This window comes from Asparagus officinalis, chromosome 4, assembly GCF_001876935.1.
Source record: "Asparagus officinalis chromosome 4, Aspof.V1, whole genome shotgun sequence".
In the NCBI taxonomy this organism is placed as follows: Eukaryota; Viridiplantae; Streptophyta; class Magnoliopsida; order Asparagales; family Asparagaceae; genus Asparagus; species Asparagus officinalis.
The window spans coordinates 43,038,118-43,054,175 of NC_033797.1; the positions used below are offsets into that span (position 1 = coordinate 43,038,118).

At 38.5% G+C, this 16,058-nt stretch overlaps 2 protein-coding genes across 3 annotated transcripts in view; one reads left to right on the forward strand and one right to left on the reverse strand.

Annotated features, from left to right (window-relative positions):
- The window catches only part of LOC109838585 (protein NUCLEAR FUSION DEFECTIVE 4-like), a 71,085-nt gene extending 58,971 nt beyond the window's left edge, over positions 1–12,114 (forward strand). The window contains 1 exon segment of the mRNA XM_020407019.1: positions 11,833–12,114. Within this exon segment, the coding sequence (XP_020262608.1) occupies positions 11,833–12,114 (282 nt within the window).
- On the reverse strand, positions 9,637–11,366 carry LOC109837314. Of its 2 annotated transcripts, XM_020405505.1 has the most exons (3): positions 11,180–11,366; positions 10,854–11,087; positions 9,637–10,547 (listed from the first exon to the last, which is right to left on the reverse strand). In XM_020405505.1, exons 2-3 carry the CDS (start codon positions 11,069–11,071, stop codon positions 9,806–9,808), a joined length of 960 nt encoding a protein of 319 aa, XP_020261094.1. In that variant the 5' UTR covers positions 11,072–11,087; positions 11,180–11,366; the 3' UTR covers positions 9,637–9,805. The 2 variants fall into 2 exon arrangements, with proteins under 2 accessions (XP_020261094.1, XP_020261093.1); XM_020405504.1 differs by having other exon boundaries at positions 10,854–11,366.

Genomic DNA, 16,058 nt, shown 5'->3' on the forward strand with positions numbered 1-16,058 from the left:
AACACTGTGCAGATTAGAACTAACACTCTACAGAATAGAACTAACACTGTGCAGAATAGAACTAACACTCTACAGAATAGAACTAACACTGTGCAGATTAGAACTAACACTCTACAGAATAGAACTAACACTGTGCAGATTAGAACTAACACTCTACAGAATAGAACTAACACTGTGCAGATTAGAACTAACACTCTACAGAATAGAACTAACACTGTGCAGATTAGAACTAACACTCTACAGAATAGAACTAACACTGTGCAGATTAGAACTAACACTCTACAGAATAGAACTAACACTGTGCAGATTAGAACTAACACTCTACAGAATAGAACTAACACTGTGCAGATTAGAACTAACACTCTACAGAATAGAACTAACACTGTGCAGATTAGAACTAACACTCTACAGAATAGAACTAACACTGTGCAGATTAGAACTAACACTCTACAGAATAGAACTAACACTGTGCAGATTAGAACTAACACTCTACAGAATAGAACTAACACTGTGCAGATTAGAACTAACACTCTACAGAATAGAACTAACACTGTGCAGATTAGAACTAACACTCTACAGAATAGAACTAACACTGTGCAGATTAGAACTAACACTCTACAGAATAGAACTAACACTGTGCAGATTAGAACTAACACTCTACAGAATAGAACTAACACTGTGCAGATTAGAACTAACACTCTACAGAATAGAACTAACACTGTGCAGATTAGAACTAACACTCTACAGAATAGAACTAACACTGTGCAGATTAGAACTAACACTCTACAGAATAGAACTAACACTGTGCAGATTAGAACTAACACTCTACAGAATAGAACTAACACTGTGCAGATTAGAACTAACACTCTACAGAATAGAACTAACACTGTGCAGATTAGAACTAACACTCTACAGAATAGAACTAACACTGTGCAGATTAGAACTAACACTCTACAGAATAGAACTAACACTGTGCAGATTAGAACTAACACTCTACAGAATAGAACTAACACTGTGCAGATTAGAACTAACACTCTACAGAATAGAACTAACACTGTGCAGATTAGAACTAACACTCTACAGAATAGAACTAACACTGTGCAGATTAGAACTAACACTCTACAGAATAGAACTAACACTGTGCAGATTAGAACTAACACTCTACAGAATAGAACTAACACTGTGCAGATTAGAACTAACACTCTACAGAATAGAACTAACACTGTGCAGATTAGAACTAACACTCTACAGAATAGAACTAACACTGTGCAGATTAGAACTAACACTCTACAGAATAGAACTAACACTGTGCAGATTAGAACTAACACTCTACAGAATAGAACTAACACTGTGCAGATTAGAACTAACACTCTACAGAATAGAACTAACACTGTGCAGATTAGAACTAACACTCTACAGAATAGAACTAACACTGTGCAGATTAGAACTAACACTCTACAGAATAGAACTAACACTGTGCAGATTAGAACTAACACTCTACAGAATAGAACTAACACTGTGCAGATTAGAACTAACACTCTACAGAATAGAACTAACACTGTGCAGATTAGAACTAACACTCTACAGAATAGAACTAACACTGTGCAGATTAGAACTAACACTCTACAGAATAGAACTAACACTGTGCAGATTAGAACTAACACTCTACAGAATAGAACTAACACTGTGCAGATTAGAACTAACACTCTACAGAATAGAACTAACACTGTGCAGATTAGAACTAACACTCTACAGAATAGAACTAACACTGTGCAGATTAGAACTAACACTCTACAGAATAGAACTAACACTGTGCAGATTAGAACTAACACTCTACAGAATAGAACTAACACTGTGCAGATTAGAACTAACACTCTACAGAATAGAACTAACACTGTGCAGATTAGAACTAACACTCTACAGAATAGAACTAACACTGTGCAGATTAGAACTAACACTCTACAGAATAGAACTAACACTGTGCAGATTAGAACTAACACTCTACAGAATAGAACTAACACTGTGCAGATTAGAACTAACACTCTACAGAATAGAACTAACACTGTGCAGATTAGAACTAACACTCTACAGAATAGAACTAACACTGTGCAGATTAGAACTAACACTCTACAGAATAGAACTAACACTGTGCAGATTAGAACTAACACTCTACAGAATAGAACTAACACTGTGCAGATTAGAACTAACACTCTACAGAATAGAACTAACACTGTGCAGATTAGAACTAACACTCTACAGAATAGAACTAACACTGTGCAGATTAGAACTAACACTCTACAGAATAGAACTAACACTGTGCAGATTAGAACTAACACTCTACAGAATAGAACTAACACTGTGCAGATTAGAACTAACACTCTACAGAATAGAACTAACACTGTGCAGATTAGAACTAACACTCTACAGAATAGAACTAACACTGTGCAGATTAGAACTAACACTCTACAGAATAGAACTAACACTGTGCAGATTAGAACTAACACTCTACAGAATAGAACTAACACTGTGCAGATTAGAACTAACACTCTACAGAATAGAACTAACACTGTGCAGATTAGAACTAACACTCTACAGAATAGAACTAACACTGTGCAGATTAGAACTAACACTCTACAGAATAGAACTAACACTGTGCAGATTAGAACTAACACTCTACAGAATAGAACTAACACTGTGCAGATTAGAACTAACACTCTACAGAATAGAACTAACACTGTGCAGATTAGAACTAACACTCTACAGAATAGAACTAACACTGTGCAGATTAGAACTAACACTCTACAGAATAGAACTAACACTGTGCAGATTAGAACTAACACTCTACAGAATAGAACTAACACTGTGCAGATTAGAACTAACACTCTACAGAATAGAACTAACACTGTGCAGATTAGAACTAACACTCTACAGAATAGAACTAACACTGTGCAGATTAGAACTAACACTCTACAGAATAGAACTAACACTGTGCAGATTAGAACTAACACTCTACAGAATAGAACTAACACTGTGCAGATTAGAACTAACACTCTACAGAATAGAACTAACACTGTGCAGATTAGAACTAACACTCTACAGAATAGAACTAACACTGTGCAGATTAGAACTAACACTCTACAGAATAGAACTAACACTGTGCAGATTAGAACTAACACTCTACAGAATAGAACTAACACTGTGCAGATTAGAACTAACACTCTACAGAATAGAACTAACACTGTGCAGATTAGAACTAACACTCTACAGAATAGAACTAACACTGTGCAGATTAGAACTAACACTCTACAGAATAGAACTAACACTGTGCAGATTAGAACTAACACTCTACAGAATAGAACTAACACTGTGCAGATTAGAACTAACACTCTACAGAATAGAACTAACACTGTGCAGATTAGAACTAACACTCTACAGAATAGAACTAACACTGTGCAGATTAGAACTAACACTCTACAGAATAGAACTAACACTGTGCAGATTAGAACTAACACTCTACAGAATAGAACTAACACTGTGCAGATTAGAACTAACACTCTACAGAATAGAACTAACACTGTGCAGATTAGAACTAACACTCTACAGAATAGAACTAACACTGTGCAGATTAGAACTAACACTCTACAGAATAGAACTAACACTGTGCAGATTAGAACTAACACTCTACAGAATAGAACTAACACTGTGCAGATTAGAACTAACACTCTACAGAATAGAACTAACACTGTGCAGATTAGAACTAACACTCTACAGAATAGAACTAACACTGTGCAGATTAGAACTAACACTCTACAGAATAGAACTAACACTGTGCAGATTAGAACTAACACTCTACAGAATAGAACTAACACTGTGCAGATTAGAACTAACACTCTACAGAATAGAACTAACACTGTGCAGATTAGAACTAACACTCTACAGAATAGAACTAACACTGTGCAGATTAGAACTAACACTCTACAGAATAGAACTAACACTGTGCAGATTAGAACTAACACTCTACAGAATAGAACTAACACTGTGCAGATTAGAACTAACACTCTACAGAATAGAACTAACACTGTGCAGATTAGAACTAACACTCTACAGAATAGAACTAACACTGTGCAGATTAGAACTAACACTCTACAGAATAGAACTAACACTGTGCAGATTAGAACTAACACTCTACAGAATAGAACTAACACTGTGCAGATTAGAACTAACACTCTACAGAATAGAACTAACACTGTGCAGATTAGAACTAACACTCTACAGAATAGAACTAACACTGTGCAGATTAGAACTAACACTCTACAGAATAGAACTAACACTGTGCAGATTAGAACTAACACTCTACAGAATAGAACTAACACTGTGCAGATTAGAACTAACACTCTACAGAATAGAACTAACACTGTGCAGATTAGAACTAACACTCTACAGAATAGAACTAACACTGTGCAGATTAGAACTAACACTCTACAGAATAGAACTAACACTGTGCAGATTAGAACTAACACTCTACAGAATAGAACTAACACTGTGCAGATTAGAACTAACACTCTACAGAATAGAACTAACACTGTGCAGATTAGAACTAACACTCTACAGAATAGAACTAACACTGTGCAGATTAGAACTAACACTCTACAGAATAGAACTAACACTGTGCAGATTAGAACTAACACTCTACAGAATAGAACTAACACTGTGCAGATTAGAACTAACACTCTACAGAATAGAACTAACACTGTGCAGATTAGAACTAACACTCTACAGAATAGAACTAACACTGTGCAGATTAGAACTAACACTCTACAGAATAGAACTAACACTGTGCAGATTAGAACTAACACTCTACAGAATAGAACTAACACTGTGCAGATTAGAACTAACACTCTACAGAATAGAACTAACACTGTGCAGATTAGAACTAACACTCTACAGAATAGAACTAACACTGTGCAGATTAGAACTAACACTCTACAGAATAGAACTAACACTGTGCAGATTAGAACTAACACTCTACAGAATAGAACTAACACTGTGCAGATTAGAACTAACACTCTACAGAATAGAACTAACACTGTGCAGATTAGAACTAACACTCTACAGAATAGAACTAACACTGTGCAGATTAGAACTAACACTCTACAGAATAGAACTAACACTGTGCAGATTAGAACTAACACTCTACAGAATAGAACTAACACTGTGCAGATTAGAACTAACACTCTACAGAATAGAACTAACACTGTGCAGATTAGAACTAACACTCTACAGAATAGAACTAACACTGTGCAGATTAGAACTAACACTCTACAGAATAGAACTAACACTGTGCAGATTAGAACTAACACTCTACAGAATAGAACTAACACTGTGCAGATTAGAACTAACACTCTACAGAATAGAACTAACACTGTGCAGATTAGAACTAACACTCTACAGAATAGAACTAACACTGTGCAGATTAGAACTAACACTCTACAGAATAGAACTAACACTGTGCAGATTAGAACTAACACTCTACAGAATAGAACTAACACTGTGCAGATTAGAACTAACACTCTACAGAATAGAACTAACACTGTGCAGATTAGAACTAACACTCTACAGAATAGAACTAACACTGTGCAGATTAGAACTAACACTCTACAGAATAGAACTAACACTGTGCAGATTAGAACTAACACTCTACAGAATAGAACTAACACTGTGCAGATTAGAACTAACACTCTACAGAATAGAACTAACACTGTGCAGATTAGAACTAACACTCTACAGAATAGAACTAACACTGTGCAGATTAGAACTAACACTCTACAGAATAGAACTAACACTGTGCAGATTAGAACTAACACTCTACAGAATAGAACTAACACTGTGCAGATTAGAACTAACACTCTACAGAATAGAACTAACACTGTGCAGATTAGAACTAACACTCTACAGAATAGAACTAACACTGTGCAGATTAGAACTAACACTCTACAGAATAGAACTAACACTGTGCAGATTAGAACTAACACTCTACAGAATAGAACTAACACTGTGCAGATTAGAACTAACACTCTACAGAATAGAACTAACACTGTGCAGATTAGAACTAACACTCTACAGAATAGAACTAACACTGTGCAGATTAGAACTAACACTCTACAGAATAGAACTAACACTGTGCAGATTAGAACTAACACTCTACAGAATAGAACTAACACTGTGCAGATTAGAACTAACACTCTACAGAATAGAACTAACACTGTGCAGATTAGAACTAACACTCTACAGAATAGAACTAACACTGTGCAGATTAGAACTAACACTCTACAGAATAGAACTAACACTGTGCAGATTAGAACTAACACTCTACAGAATAGAACTAACACTGTGCAGATTAGAACTAACACTCTACAGAATAGAACTAACACTGTGCAGATTAGAACTAACACTCTACAGAATAGAACTAACACTGTGCAGATTAGAACTAACACTCTACAGAATAGAACTAACACTGTGCAGATTAGAACTAACACTCTACAGAATAGAACTAACACTGTGCAGATTAGAACTAACACTCTACAGAATAGAACTAACACTGTGCAGATTAGAACTAACACTCTACAGAATAGAACTAACACTGTGCAGATTAGAACTAACACTCTACAGAATAGAACTAACACTGTGCAGATTAGAACTAACACTCTACAGAATAGAACTAACACTGTGCAGATTAGAACTAACACTCTACAGAATAGAACTAACACTGTGCAGATTAGAACTAACACTCTACAGAATAGAACTAACACTGTGCAGATTAGAACTAACACTCTACAGAATAGAACTAACACTGTGCAGATTAGAACTAACACTCTACAGAATAGAACTAACACTGTGCAGATTAGAACTAACACTCTACAGAATAGAACTAACACTGTGCAGATTAGAACTAACACTCTACAGAATAGAACTAACACTGTGCAGATTAGAACTAACACTCTACAGAATAGAACTAACACTGTGCAGATTAGAACTAACACTCTACAGAATAGAACTAACACTGTGCAGATTAGAACTAACACTCTACAGAATAGAACTAACACTGTGCAGATTAGAACTAACACTCTACAGAATAGAACTAACACTGTGCAGATTAGAACTAACACTCTACAGAATAGAACTAACACTGTGCAGATTAGAACTAACACTCTACAGAATAGAACTAACACTGTGCAGATTAGAACTAACACTCTACAGAATAGAACTAACACTGTGCAGATTAGAACTAACACTCTACAGAATAGAACTAACACTGTGCAGATTAGAACTAACACTCTACAGAATAGAACTAACACTGTGCAGATTAGAACTAACACTCTACAGAATAGAACTAACACTGTGCAGATTAGAACTAACACTCTACAGAATAGAACTAACACTGTGCAGATTAGAACTAACACTCTACAGAATAGAACTAACACTGTGCAGATTAGAACTAACACTCTACAGAATAGAACTAACACTGTGCAGATTAGAACTAACACTCTACAGAATAGAACTAACACTGTGCAGATTAGAACTAACACTCTACAGAATAGAACTAACACTGTGCAGATTAGAACTAACACTCTACAGAATAGAACTAACACTGTGCAGATTAGAACTAACACTCTACAGAATAGAACTAACACTGTGCAGATTAGAACTAACACTCTACAGAATAGAACTAACACTGTGCAGATTAGAACTAACACTCTACAGAATAGAACTAACACTGTGCAGATTAGAACTAACACTCTACAGAATAGAACTAACACTGTGCAGATTAGAACTAACACTCTACAGAATAGAACTAACACTGTGCAGATTAGAACTAACACTCTACAGAATAGAACTAACACTGTGCAGATTAGAACTAACACTCTACAGAATAGAACTAACACTGTGCAGATTAGAACTAACACTCTACAGAATAGAACTAACACTGTGCAGATTAGAACTAACACTCTACAGAATAGAACTAACACTGTGCAGATTAGAACTAACACTCTACAGAATAGAACTAACACTGTGCAGATTAGAACTAACACTCTACAGAATAGAACTAACACTGTGCAGATTAGAACTAACACTCTACAGAATAGAACTAACACTGTGCAGATTAGAACTAACACTCTACAGAATAGAACTAACACTGTGCAGATTAGAACTAACACTCTACAGAATAGAACTAACACTGTGCAGATTAGAACTAACACTCTACAGAATAGAACTAACACTGTGCAGATTAGAACTAACACTCTACAGAATAGAACTAACACTGTGCAGATTAGAACTAACACTCTACAGAATAGAACTAACACTGTGCAGATTAGAACTAACACTCTACAGAATAGAACTAACACTGTGCAGATTAGAACTAACACTCTACAGAATAGAACTAACACTGTGCAGATTAGAACTAACACTCTACAGAATAGAACTAACACTGTGCAGATTAGAACTAACACTCTACAGAATAGAACTAACACTGTGCAGATTAGAACTAACACTCTACAGAATAGAACTAACACTGTGCAGATTAGAACTAACACTCTACAGAATAGAACTAACACTGTGCAGATTAGAACTAACACTCTACAGAATAGAACTAACACTGTGCAGATTAGAACTAACACTCTACAGAATAGAACTAACACTGTAAAATTAGAACTAATTTGTTATAAATTAGAACTAACTTGTTATAAAATAGAACTAGCTTGGTATAAATTAGAACTAATGTGGTTTAAATTAGAACTAACTTGTTATAAAATAGAACTAACTTGATATAAATTAGAACTAACTTGGTATAAATTAGAACTAACATGGTATAAAATAGAACTAACTTGGTATAAATTAGAACAAACTTGGTTAAAATTTTAGAACTAACTTGTTATAAAATAGAACTAACTTGGTATAAATGAGATATAACATGGTATAAATTAGGTTTATAACGTGGTTTAAATTAGAACTAACATAAATTAGATATAACGTGGTATAAATTAGATATAACGTGTAATAAAATAGAACTAACAAGCCATCACACGCTACAGACTTGAACTAACACTGTGCAGAATAGAACTAACACTGTGCAGATTAGAACTAACACTCTACAGAATAGAACTAACACTGTGCAGATTAGAACTAACACTCTACAGAATAGAACTAACACTGTGCAGATTAGAACTAACACTCTACAGAATAGAACTAACACTGTGCAGATTAGAACTAACACTCTACAGAATAGAACTAACACTGTGCAGATTAGAACTAACACTCTACAGAATAGAACTAACACTGTGCAGATTAGAACTAACACTCTACAGAATAGAACTAACACTGTGCAGATTAGAACTAACACTCTACAGAATAGAACTAACACTGTGCAGATTAGAACTAACACTCTACAGAATAGAACTAACACTGTGCAGATTAGAACTAACACTCTACAGAATAGAACTAACACTGTGCAGATTAGAACTAACACTCTACAGAATAGAACTAACACTGTGCAGATTAGAACTAACACTCTACAGAATAGAACTAACACAGTGTTAGTTCTATTCTGTAGAGTGTTAGTTCTATTCTGCAGCGTGTTAGTTCTAATCTGTCTGTAGCGTGTGAGTTCTAATCTGCAGATTAGAACTAACACTCTACAGAACGGAACTAACACTGTGCAGATTAGAACTAACACGCTACAGAATAGAACTAACATAGAATAAGTTAGAACTAACAATGCATAGGTACGAATTAGAATGAAACAAGATCAGTAAAATATGGAACTTACACACAATAGTGTCATGCAACCTGGGACATATGCGACCTTTTGCTTCTTCTTTCCCTCCAAAGCAACTCCAATGCCCCTGATAATTTCATTATAAAAGAACGGGGCCCATGCAACAGAATTGACCCTCTGAATGCTATCCAGGTATCTGAGTAAGGGTCTAGGGATACCTTCCCCTGCTATGGGACTCCATATCATAGAGCATTGGTACAAAATTTGTAGCAGAGCAAAATCCTCGATATCCCGCTTTTTGGTAGATTCAACAAGCCGTTCAAGTAGCCCTTCAAGATGTTTACGTTGGCTGGTTTCTGATTTTTTTAACTTCTTACCCTCTTCAGAAATGAAAAGCTTAGCGAAGTATTCCAGCCATATTCTGCTTCTTGAGTCCCTATTGTTCCTTATGTCCTCCCCATAAATTGGGAAATAAGTATGGTTGTGGACCCATTGCAAATCAAAACTAACATTTTTCATACCCCCACTTTTTGAATCAGGTATACAAAAGGTGTTATTATCTCTATCGAAAAAGCTCAGCAGCAGCTCAAGGGTGGGCCGATCAGCCGCAGGAGCCCCAAACAAAATGTAGTGCTGAAATATAGAACCGCAGTATGCATCCCTATGCCACTGACGGATCTTCGGGGCAAGGCGCTTCATAAATGCCCAATAAGCCCCGATATTGGCCGTTAACCTTAGTGTTTCTGCTGAGCCTGTTAGAGCAATTTTTTTCCTGCAAAAAATTTTCGAATTTGTACGTTCAATAAGACATATGAAACAATATTAGACCTAGCACTAACGGGAACAAAATAGAGCTAACACGTAATATTATAGAACTAACATTGGACTCATATTAGAACTAACATTGGACTTAAACTAGATCTAACGTTGGTATAAATTTAGAACTAACATTGGACAAAGCCTAGAACTAACAATATTGGGTTAATCTGCATTGTCTCTTCGCAGTATAACATAAGCCTAGAACTAACAATATTGGGTTAATCTGCATTGTCTGTTCGCAGTATAACATAACACTTACTGTTTTTTTGAGGGGGGTTCGTTGGTACGACCAGCCATTGTCGTCCTCCTTTTCTGGTCTCGCCATTGTAATGCCTCCTTTTGCATTTCGATTAGGGTTTTCGTAGCTTCCGTAGCTTCCTCCGTGCTGCCACCCGCAGATGAAGCGCCTTTTCCTTCCAACTCGGCTCGGTGCCCGACCTCGTAGTCGTTACTGGATTTTTCCGTAGACGACGACATTTTTCCGGCGAAAACCCTAGAAACGTTGAAATTCGTACAGAAATTAGGAAGATGAAGAGTTCTTGATGACGGTGCTAGGTGGAAGAGAGAGAAAGAGAGGGAGAGTACTTGTAAAGGTGAGGGGCACATTAACCCAGCTCAGTCCCATCAGAGGGCAAGATAGTAACTTCCGCTGGGCTTTTTCTGAAAAGAGTCAATTCGGGGCCTCGTCGCAAATACTATGCGTATTTGGGGCTATTCCACATGGGGCAAAGTACAGGGGGGCTAGTCACACGAAGTTCCCACTTTTGGGGCCTGGACACATTTTTCCCAAAAAAATATTGATGTTGTGTAAATTGTTAAATGATAATACACGCATGCACAATATATGTAGCATGTGAATAGATAAACAATATTGATATCATAGAAATTCATCATGTCCTTTACGCCGTTTCCATGCAACATAGCCTAGCAACCAGACATTCTCTTTCTATCATAATGTATTTATTGATACATTGCATCCTTGTTCAACTAGAAATCACAAATGGGAACCTCGTTGAACTAGAAATCAGAAATAGATGTCTTGTTGAATTAGAAATAACAAATAGTATTCTTGTTCTACAAGGAATCCCAAATAGAATCCTAGTTTAATACTAGAAATCACAATAGAAGTGACTTCCTAGAGTTTAATTCAAGGCACAAATCTCTACGTTTACCGTTAAGTGCATTCTCTAGGAAAGCATATATCTTAACACTTCATATTGCTTTCCTTTAACAGGGAGCATGCATACCCAAGGCCATTAGCTTTGGCTGCATCTCAGGTTTTTCTGGCAATGGGCCACTTCTTCTTCACTATGGCTTCGCCTAGAACAACGTACGTTGGAACACTGCTTATCGGGCTTAGATATAGAGCTCACTGGTTAATTTCACCCGCTGCCGCCTCTGAGCTCTTTGGCCCAAAGAGCTTTGGTTCCTTGCTTAATTTTCTTGACGTAGTAACTCCAGCAGGCTCTCTAATATTCTCTATTGTTATCGTTAGTGCTACATGTTGGAAATGGGTGTAGACCCAAACCTCGTCGGCGGTGAGCTCCGACGAGGTCAAGCAGCGGAGGTGAGCTCAGACGAGCTTGAGATCGGAGTCACTGGCTGCAGGCGATGCTCTCTTAGCGAACTCGAGGTCGGCGGCCTCGTGCGGGTGAAGTCCAGAACTGGCGAGGGTGAGACCCTCTGCTGGCAAGTTTTAGGGCTTCAGGCGAGGCCCTTTATGATGGCGAGATCAAAGTTGTTTTGAGTACAGGCGGATTTGATAGAGGACAGGTGAGCTTGGGTTTGAGCAATGTCAGGCGAGCTCGAACAGGTGTGAAGATTGCCTATGTGTGGAGAGGGACTCTCGCCTGCTGTGGACGTGGAGGCGAAGGCGAAGTTCGCCTGCGTGCTGTGTTGGATCCAGCTGGATCTCACTCCCCTTTTGCCCTAGGGTTTCCCTATTTAAGGGAACCCTGTGCACGAGAAAAAGTTGCAGCCCTGATTTCTTCTTCTTCAGAGCGTAAACTTCTTAGCGGCGACTATTAAATTAAGCTCGAGATTTTCAGAGGAAAATCTCGTTCATTTAATCACAGTCCTGTAGCATTTATTGAGGAGAGTGAGAGGAGTTTTTCCTGTGGAAAAAAACTCGCGCCCTTATTTTGAATAACAGATAGTTTTTTCTGTTGATTCTTTCTTGAGAGATCTCAAGTTAAGATCTGCTCTTATACAAGTTTTGTAATCTTCTTTAACATAAATGAAATTATTTGTGTGGCTCCCGAGGATGTAGACAAGTTGCCGAACCTCGTTAAAACTCGATGTTCTCTATTCTTGCAATTATTTTTTGATTTACTGTGATTTTTTTTATTGCTTAACACAAGATCCGGTAAGGTAAATTCCGCAGAGGATTCATATTTGACAGGTGGTCGAATAGCTAAGGAACAGTTGTACCAACGTTTGGTAGCTTGAATCCCCAATAACGGGTGTCAGAGCGTATCTGATATTTGCCTAACAACTGGTATCAGAGCCCTTGTTCAGATCTGTGTATGTAAGAAATGGCAGAAGAAGACAAATCAAAAATTGAGAAGTTTGACATATCAGACCTCGCCTACTGGAAGTCACAGATGGAGGAATATCTGTACCAGAAGGATCTTTACCGTTCGTTGATGGGTAAAGCAAAAGGACAGAAGAAAGAAGAATCCAACGAGGACTGGGAAATATTAGATCGAAAAGCCTTGGGGCAGGTCCGATTGGCCCTCACAAAATCTATAGCACACAATATATTAAAGGAGAAGACGACGATGAGGCTTATGGAAGCGCTCGCAACGATGTACGAGCAACCATCAGCTACAAATAAGGTGTATCTTGTCAAGACACTATTCAACCTCAAGATGGCAGAAGGATATTCCTTTACGATGCATCTCAGCGATTTCAACACGATTGTTGATCAACTCGTCTCAGTCAACATCACGTTTGATGGCGAAGTGCAAACCCTATTAATACTATCGCAGTTGTCGGATAGTTGGGCAGGTTACGTGACCGCAAACAACAACTTGACAGGGAAGGAGAAGTTGAAGCTGAAGGAGGTAGTAGCTATGATTCTATCCGAGGAGGTTAGAAGAAAATCGAATGAATCAGAAGGTTCAGGTTCAGCCCTAAGTATCAAGCAGAGATGCAGAAGCCATAATAAGGGGAACCAAAACAAGAATCGATCAAAGTCGAAGAAGAAGAGGTCAAACTCGAAGGTGAGACCTATCAAAGGGAAATGTTGGAACTGTGGCTAGAAGGACCACATGTCTTCTACCTGTAAAGCACCAAAGAAAAATGAGTAGGAGGCACATATTGTGTAAGATGCGTTGATTCTCGCTATGGATAGCGATTCTGATTCATGGGTTATTGATTCGGGAGCCTCATTTCACGCCACTGCTAATATAAGGCTATTTCAGAACTATGTAGCAGGGGATTTTGGGAAAGTAAACTTAGGGGATAATGAACCCTATAGTGTCATTAGAAGAGGCGATGTGCAAATACAGTTGAAGGGCTCTAAGTGGTCTCTGAAGAACATCAGACATGTACCGAAGTTGAAGAGGAATCTTATTTCGGTTGGTCAGCTTGGAGCAGAAGGCTATGTAACAACATTCACCGAAGATTCGTGGAAAATCTCCAACGGTACAATGGTGGTTGCCCGTGGCAACAAGACCGGTACCCTCTACCTAACTTCACACGCGAGTGACACCCTCGCGATTGCTGCAGGCAAGGAGAGTGCAAATCTGTGGCACAACAGGATGGGACACATGAGTGAGAAGGGTATGAAGATTCTACACTCAGAAGGGAAACTAACCGGCATCGATTCGGTAGAAGTTGGTGTTTGCGAAGATTGCATCTTCGGGAAGCAGAAGAGAGTTAGTTTTCTGAAGGGTGAAAGACTGCCTAAAGCTCACAAGCTAGAGCTTGTTCATACAGATGTATGTGGTCCAGCTAGCGTGTCTTCTCTTGGCGGTTCGGCGTACTACGTCACATTTATCCACGATAACTCGATGAAGGTGTGGGTATACTTCATGAAGCACAAGTCAGAGGTGTTCAACATCTTCAAGAAGTGGAAAGCCATGGTGGAGAATGAAACAGATCTAAAAGTAAAGTGTCTGAGATCAAGAAGTTCTGTGCTCTGAACAGGATTCGTTTGGAGATGACTACTCCAGGGACGCCGCAATAGAACGACGTAGCAGAAAGAATGAACAGAAAGCTGACAGAGCGTGCGAGGAGCATGCGTCTACATGCAGGTCTACCTAAAACTCTTTGGGCGGACGCGGTGCATACAGAAGCATACCTGATAAATCATGGGCCATCAGTTCCATTGAACTTTAGGATTCCGGAAAAGGTTTGGAGTGGCAATAAGGTTAATCTCTCACACTTGAGAGTCTTTGGTTTTGTGGCATATGTCCATATCAGTGACCATATCAGGGACAAGCTAGAAGCTAAGTCACTGAAGTGTACATTCATTAGATACGGTATTGATGAGTTCGGGTATCGTTTGTGGGATGAGAAGAACAGGAAGATCATCAGAAGCCGAGATGTCATATTCAATAAGGAAGTGATGTACAAGAACAGGGACAATGCTAAGACAAGCCAAAGTAGTGGGAGTAGCACTACGAATGCGGGCGCATCCGAGTACATGAATTTAGAGGAACTTCCAGATGGGGGAGATAACGTTAATTCTGACCGAAGAACGGAGGAGACTCCAGGTGCAAAACCGATAACACGGGACGAGGAGCTTAGGAGGTCATCCAGGATACACAAACCGAATCCCAGGTATCTCTCGTCACTAGACTACCTACTTTTGACAGATAGCGGAGAACCAGAATGCTATGAGAAAGCTATGCAAGTGAGCGAATTTCAGCAGTGGAAGCATGCAATGCAAGAAGAGATGGATTCGCTCCACTCGAACGAGACATGGGAGTTAGCCCAGCTACCTGCACAAAAGAAGGCCTTACATAACAAGTGGGTTTACCGAGTCAAGCAGAAGAGTGATGGAAGGAATAGATACAAGGCCAGATTAGTCGTGAAGGGGTTCCAATAGCGGGAATGAGTGGACTATACAGAGATATTTTCTCTCGTTGTGAAGCTCACAACCATCAGGGTGGTGTTGAGCTTGATAGCTGCTAAAAATCTCTACCTTAAGCAGTTAGATATGAAGACTGCCTTTCTTCATGGTGACTTGAATGAAAAAATCTACATGAAGCAACATGTTGGCTTCATTAAGGAAGAAAAGGAAGAGATGGTGTGTAGGCTCAAGAAGAGCTTATACGGATTGAAACAGGCTCTACGGCAGTGGTATAAGAAGTTCGATAACTTCATGTAGAGCAATGGCTATGGCAGATGTAATTCAAATCATTGATGTTACTTCAAGAGGTTCGAGACCAGCTATATCGTATTATTGTTGTATGTTGATGACATGTTAGTTGCAGGACCGTGTTTACAGGAGATA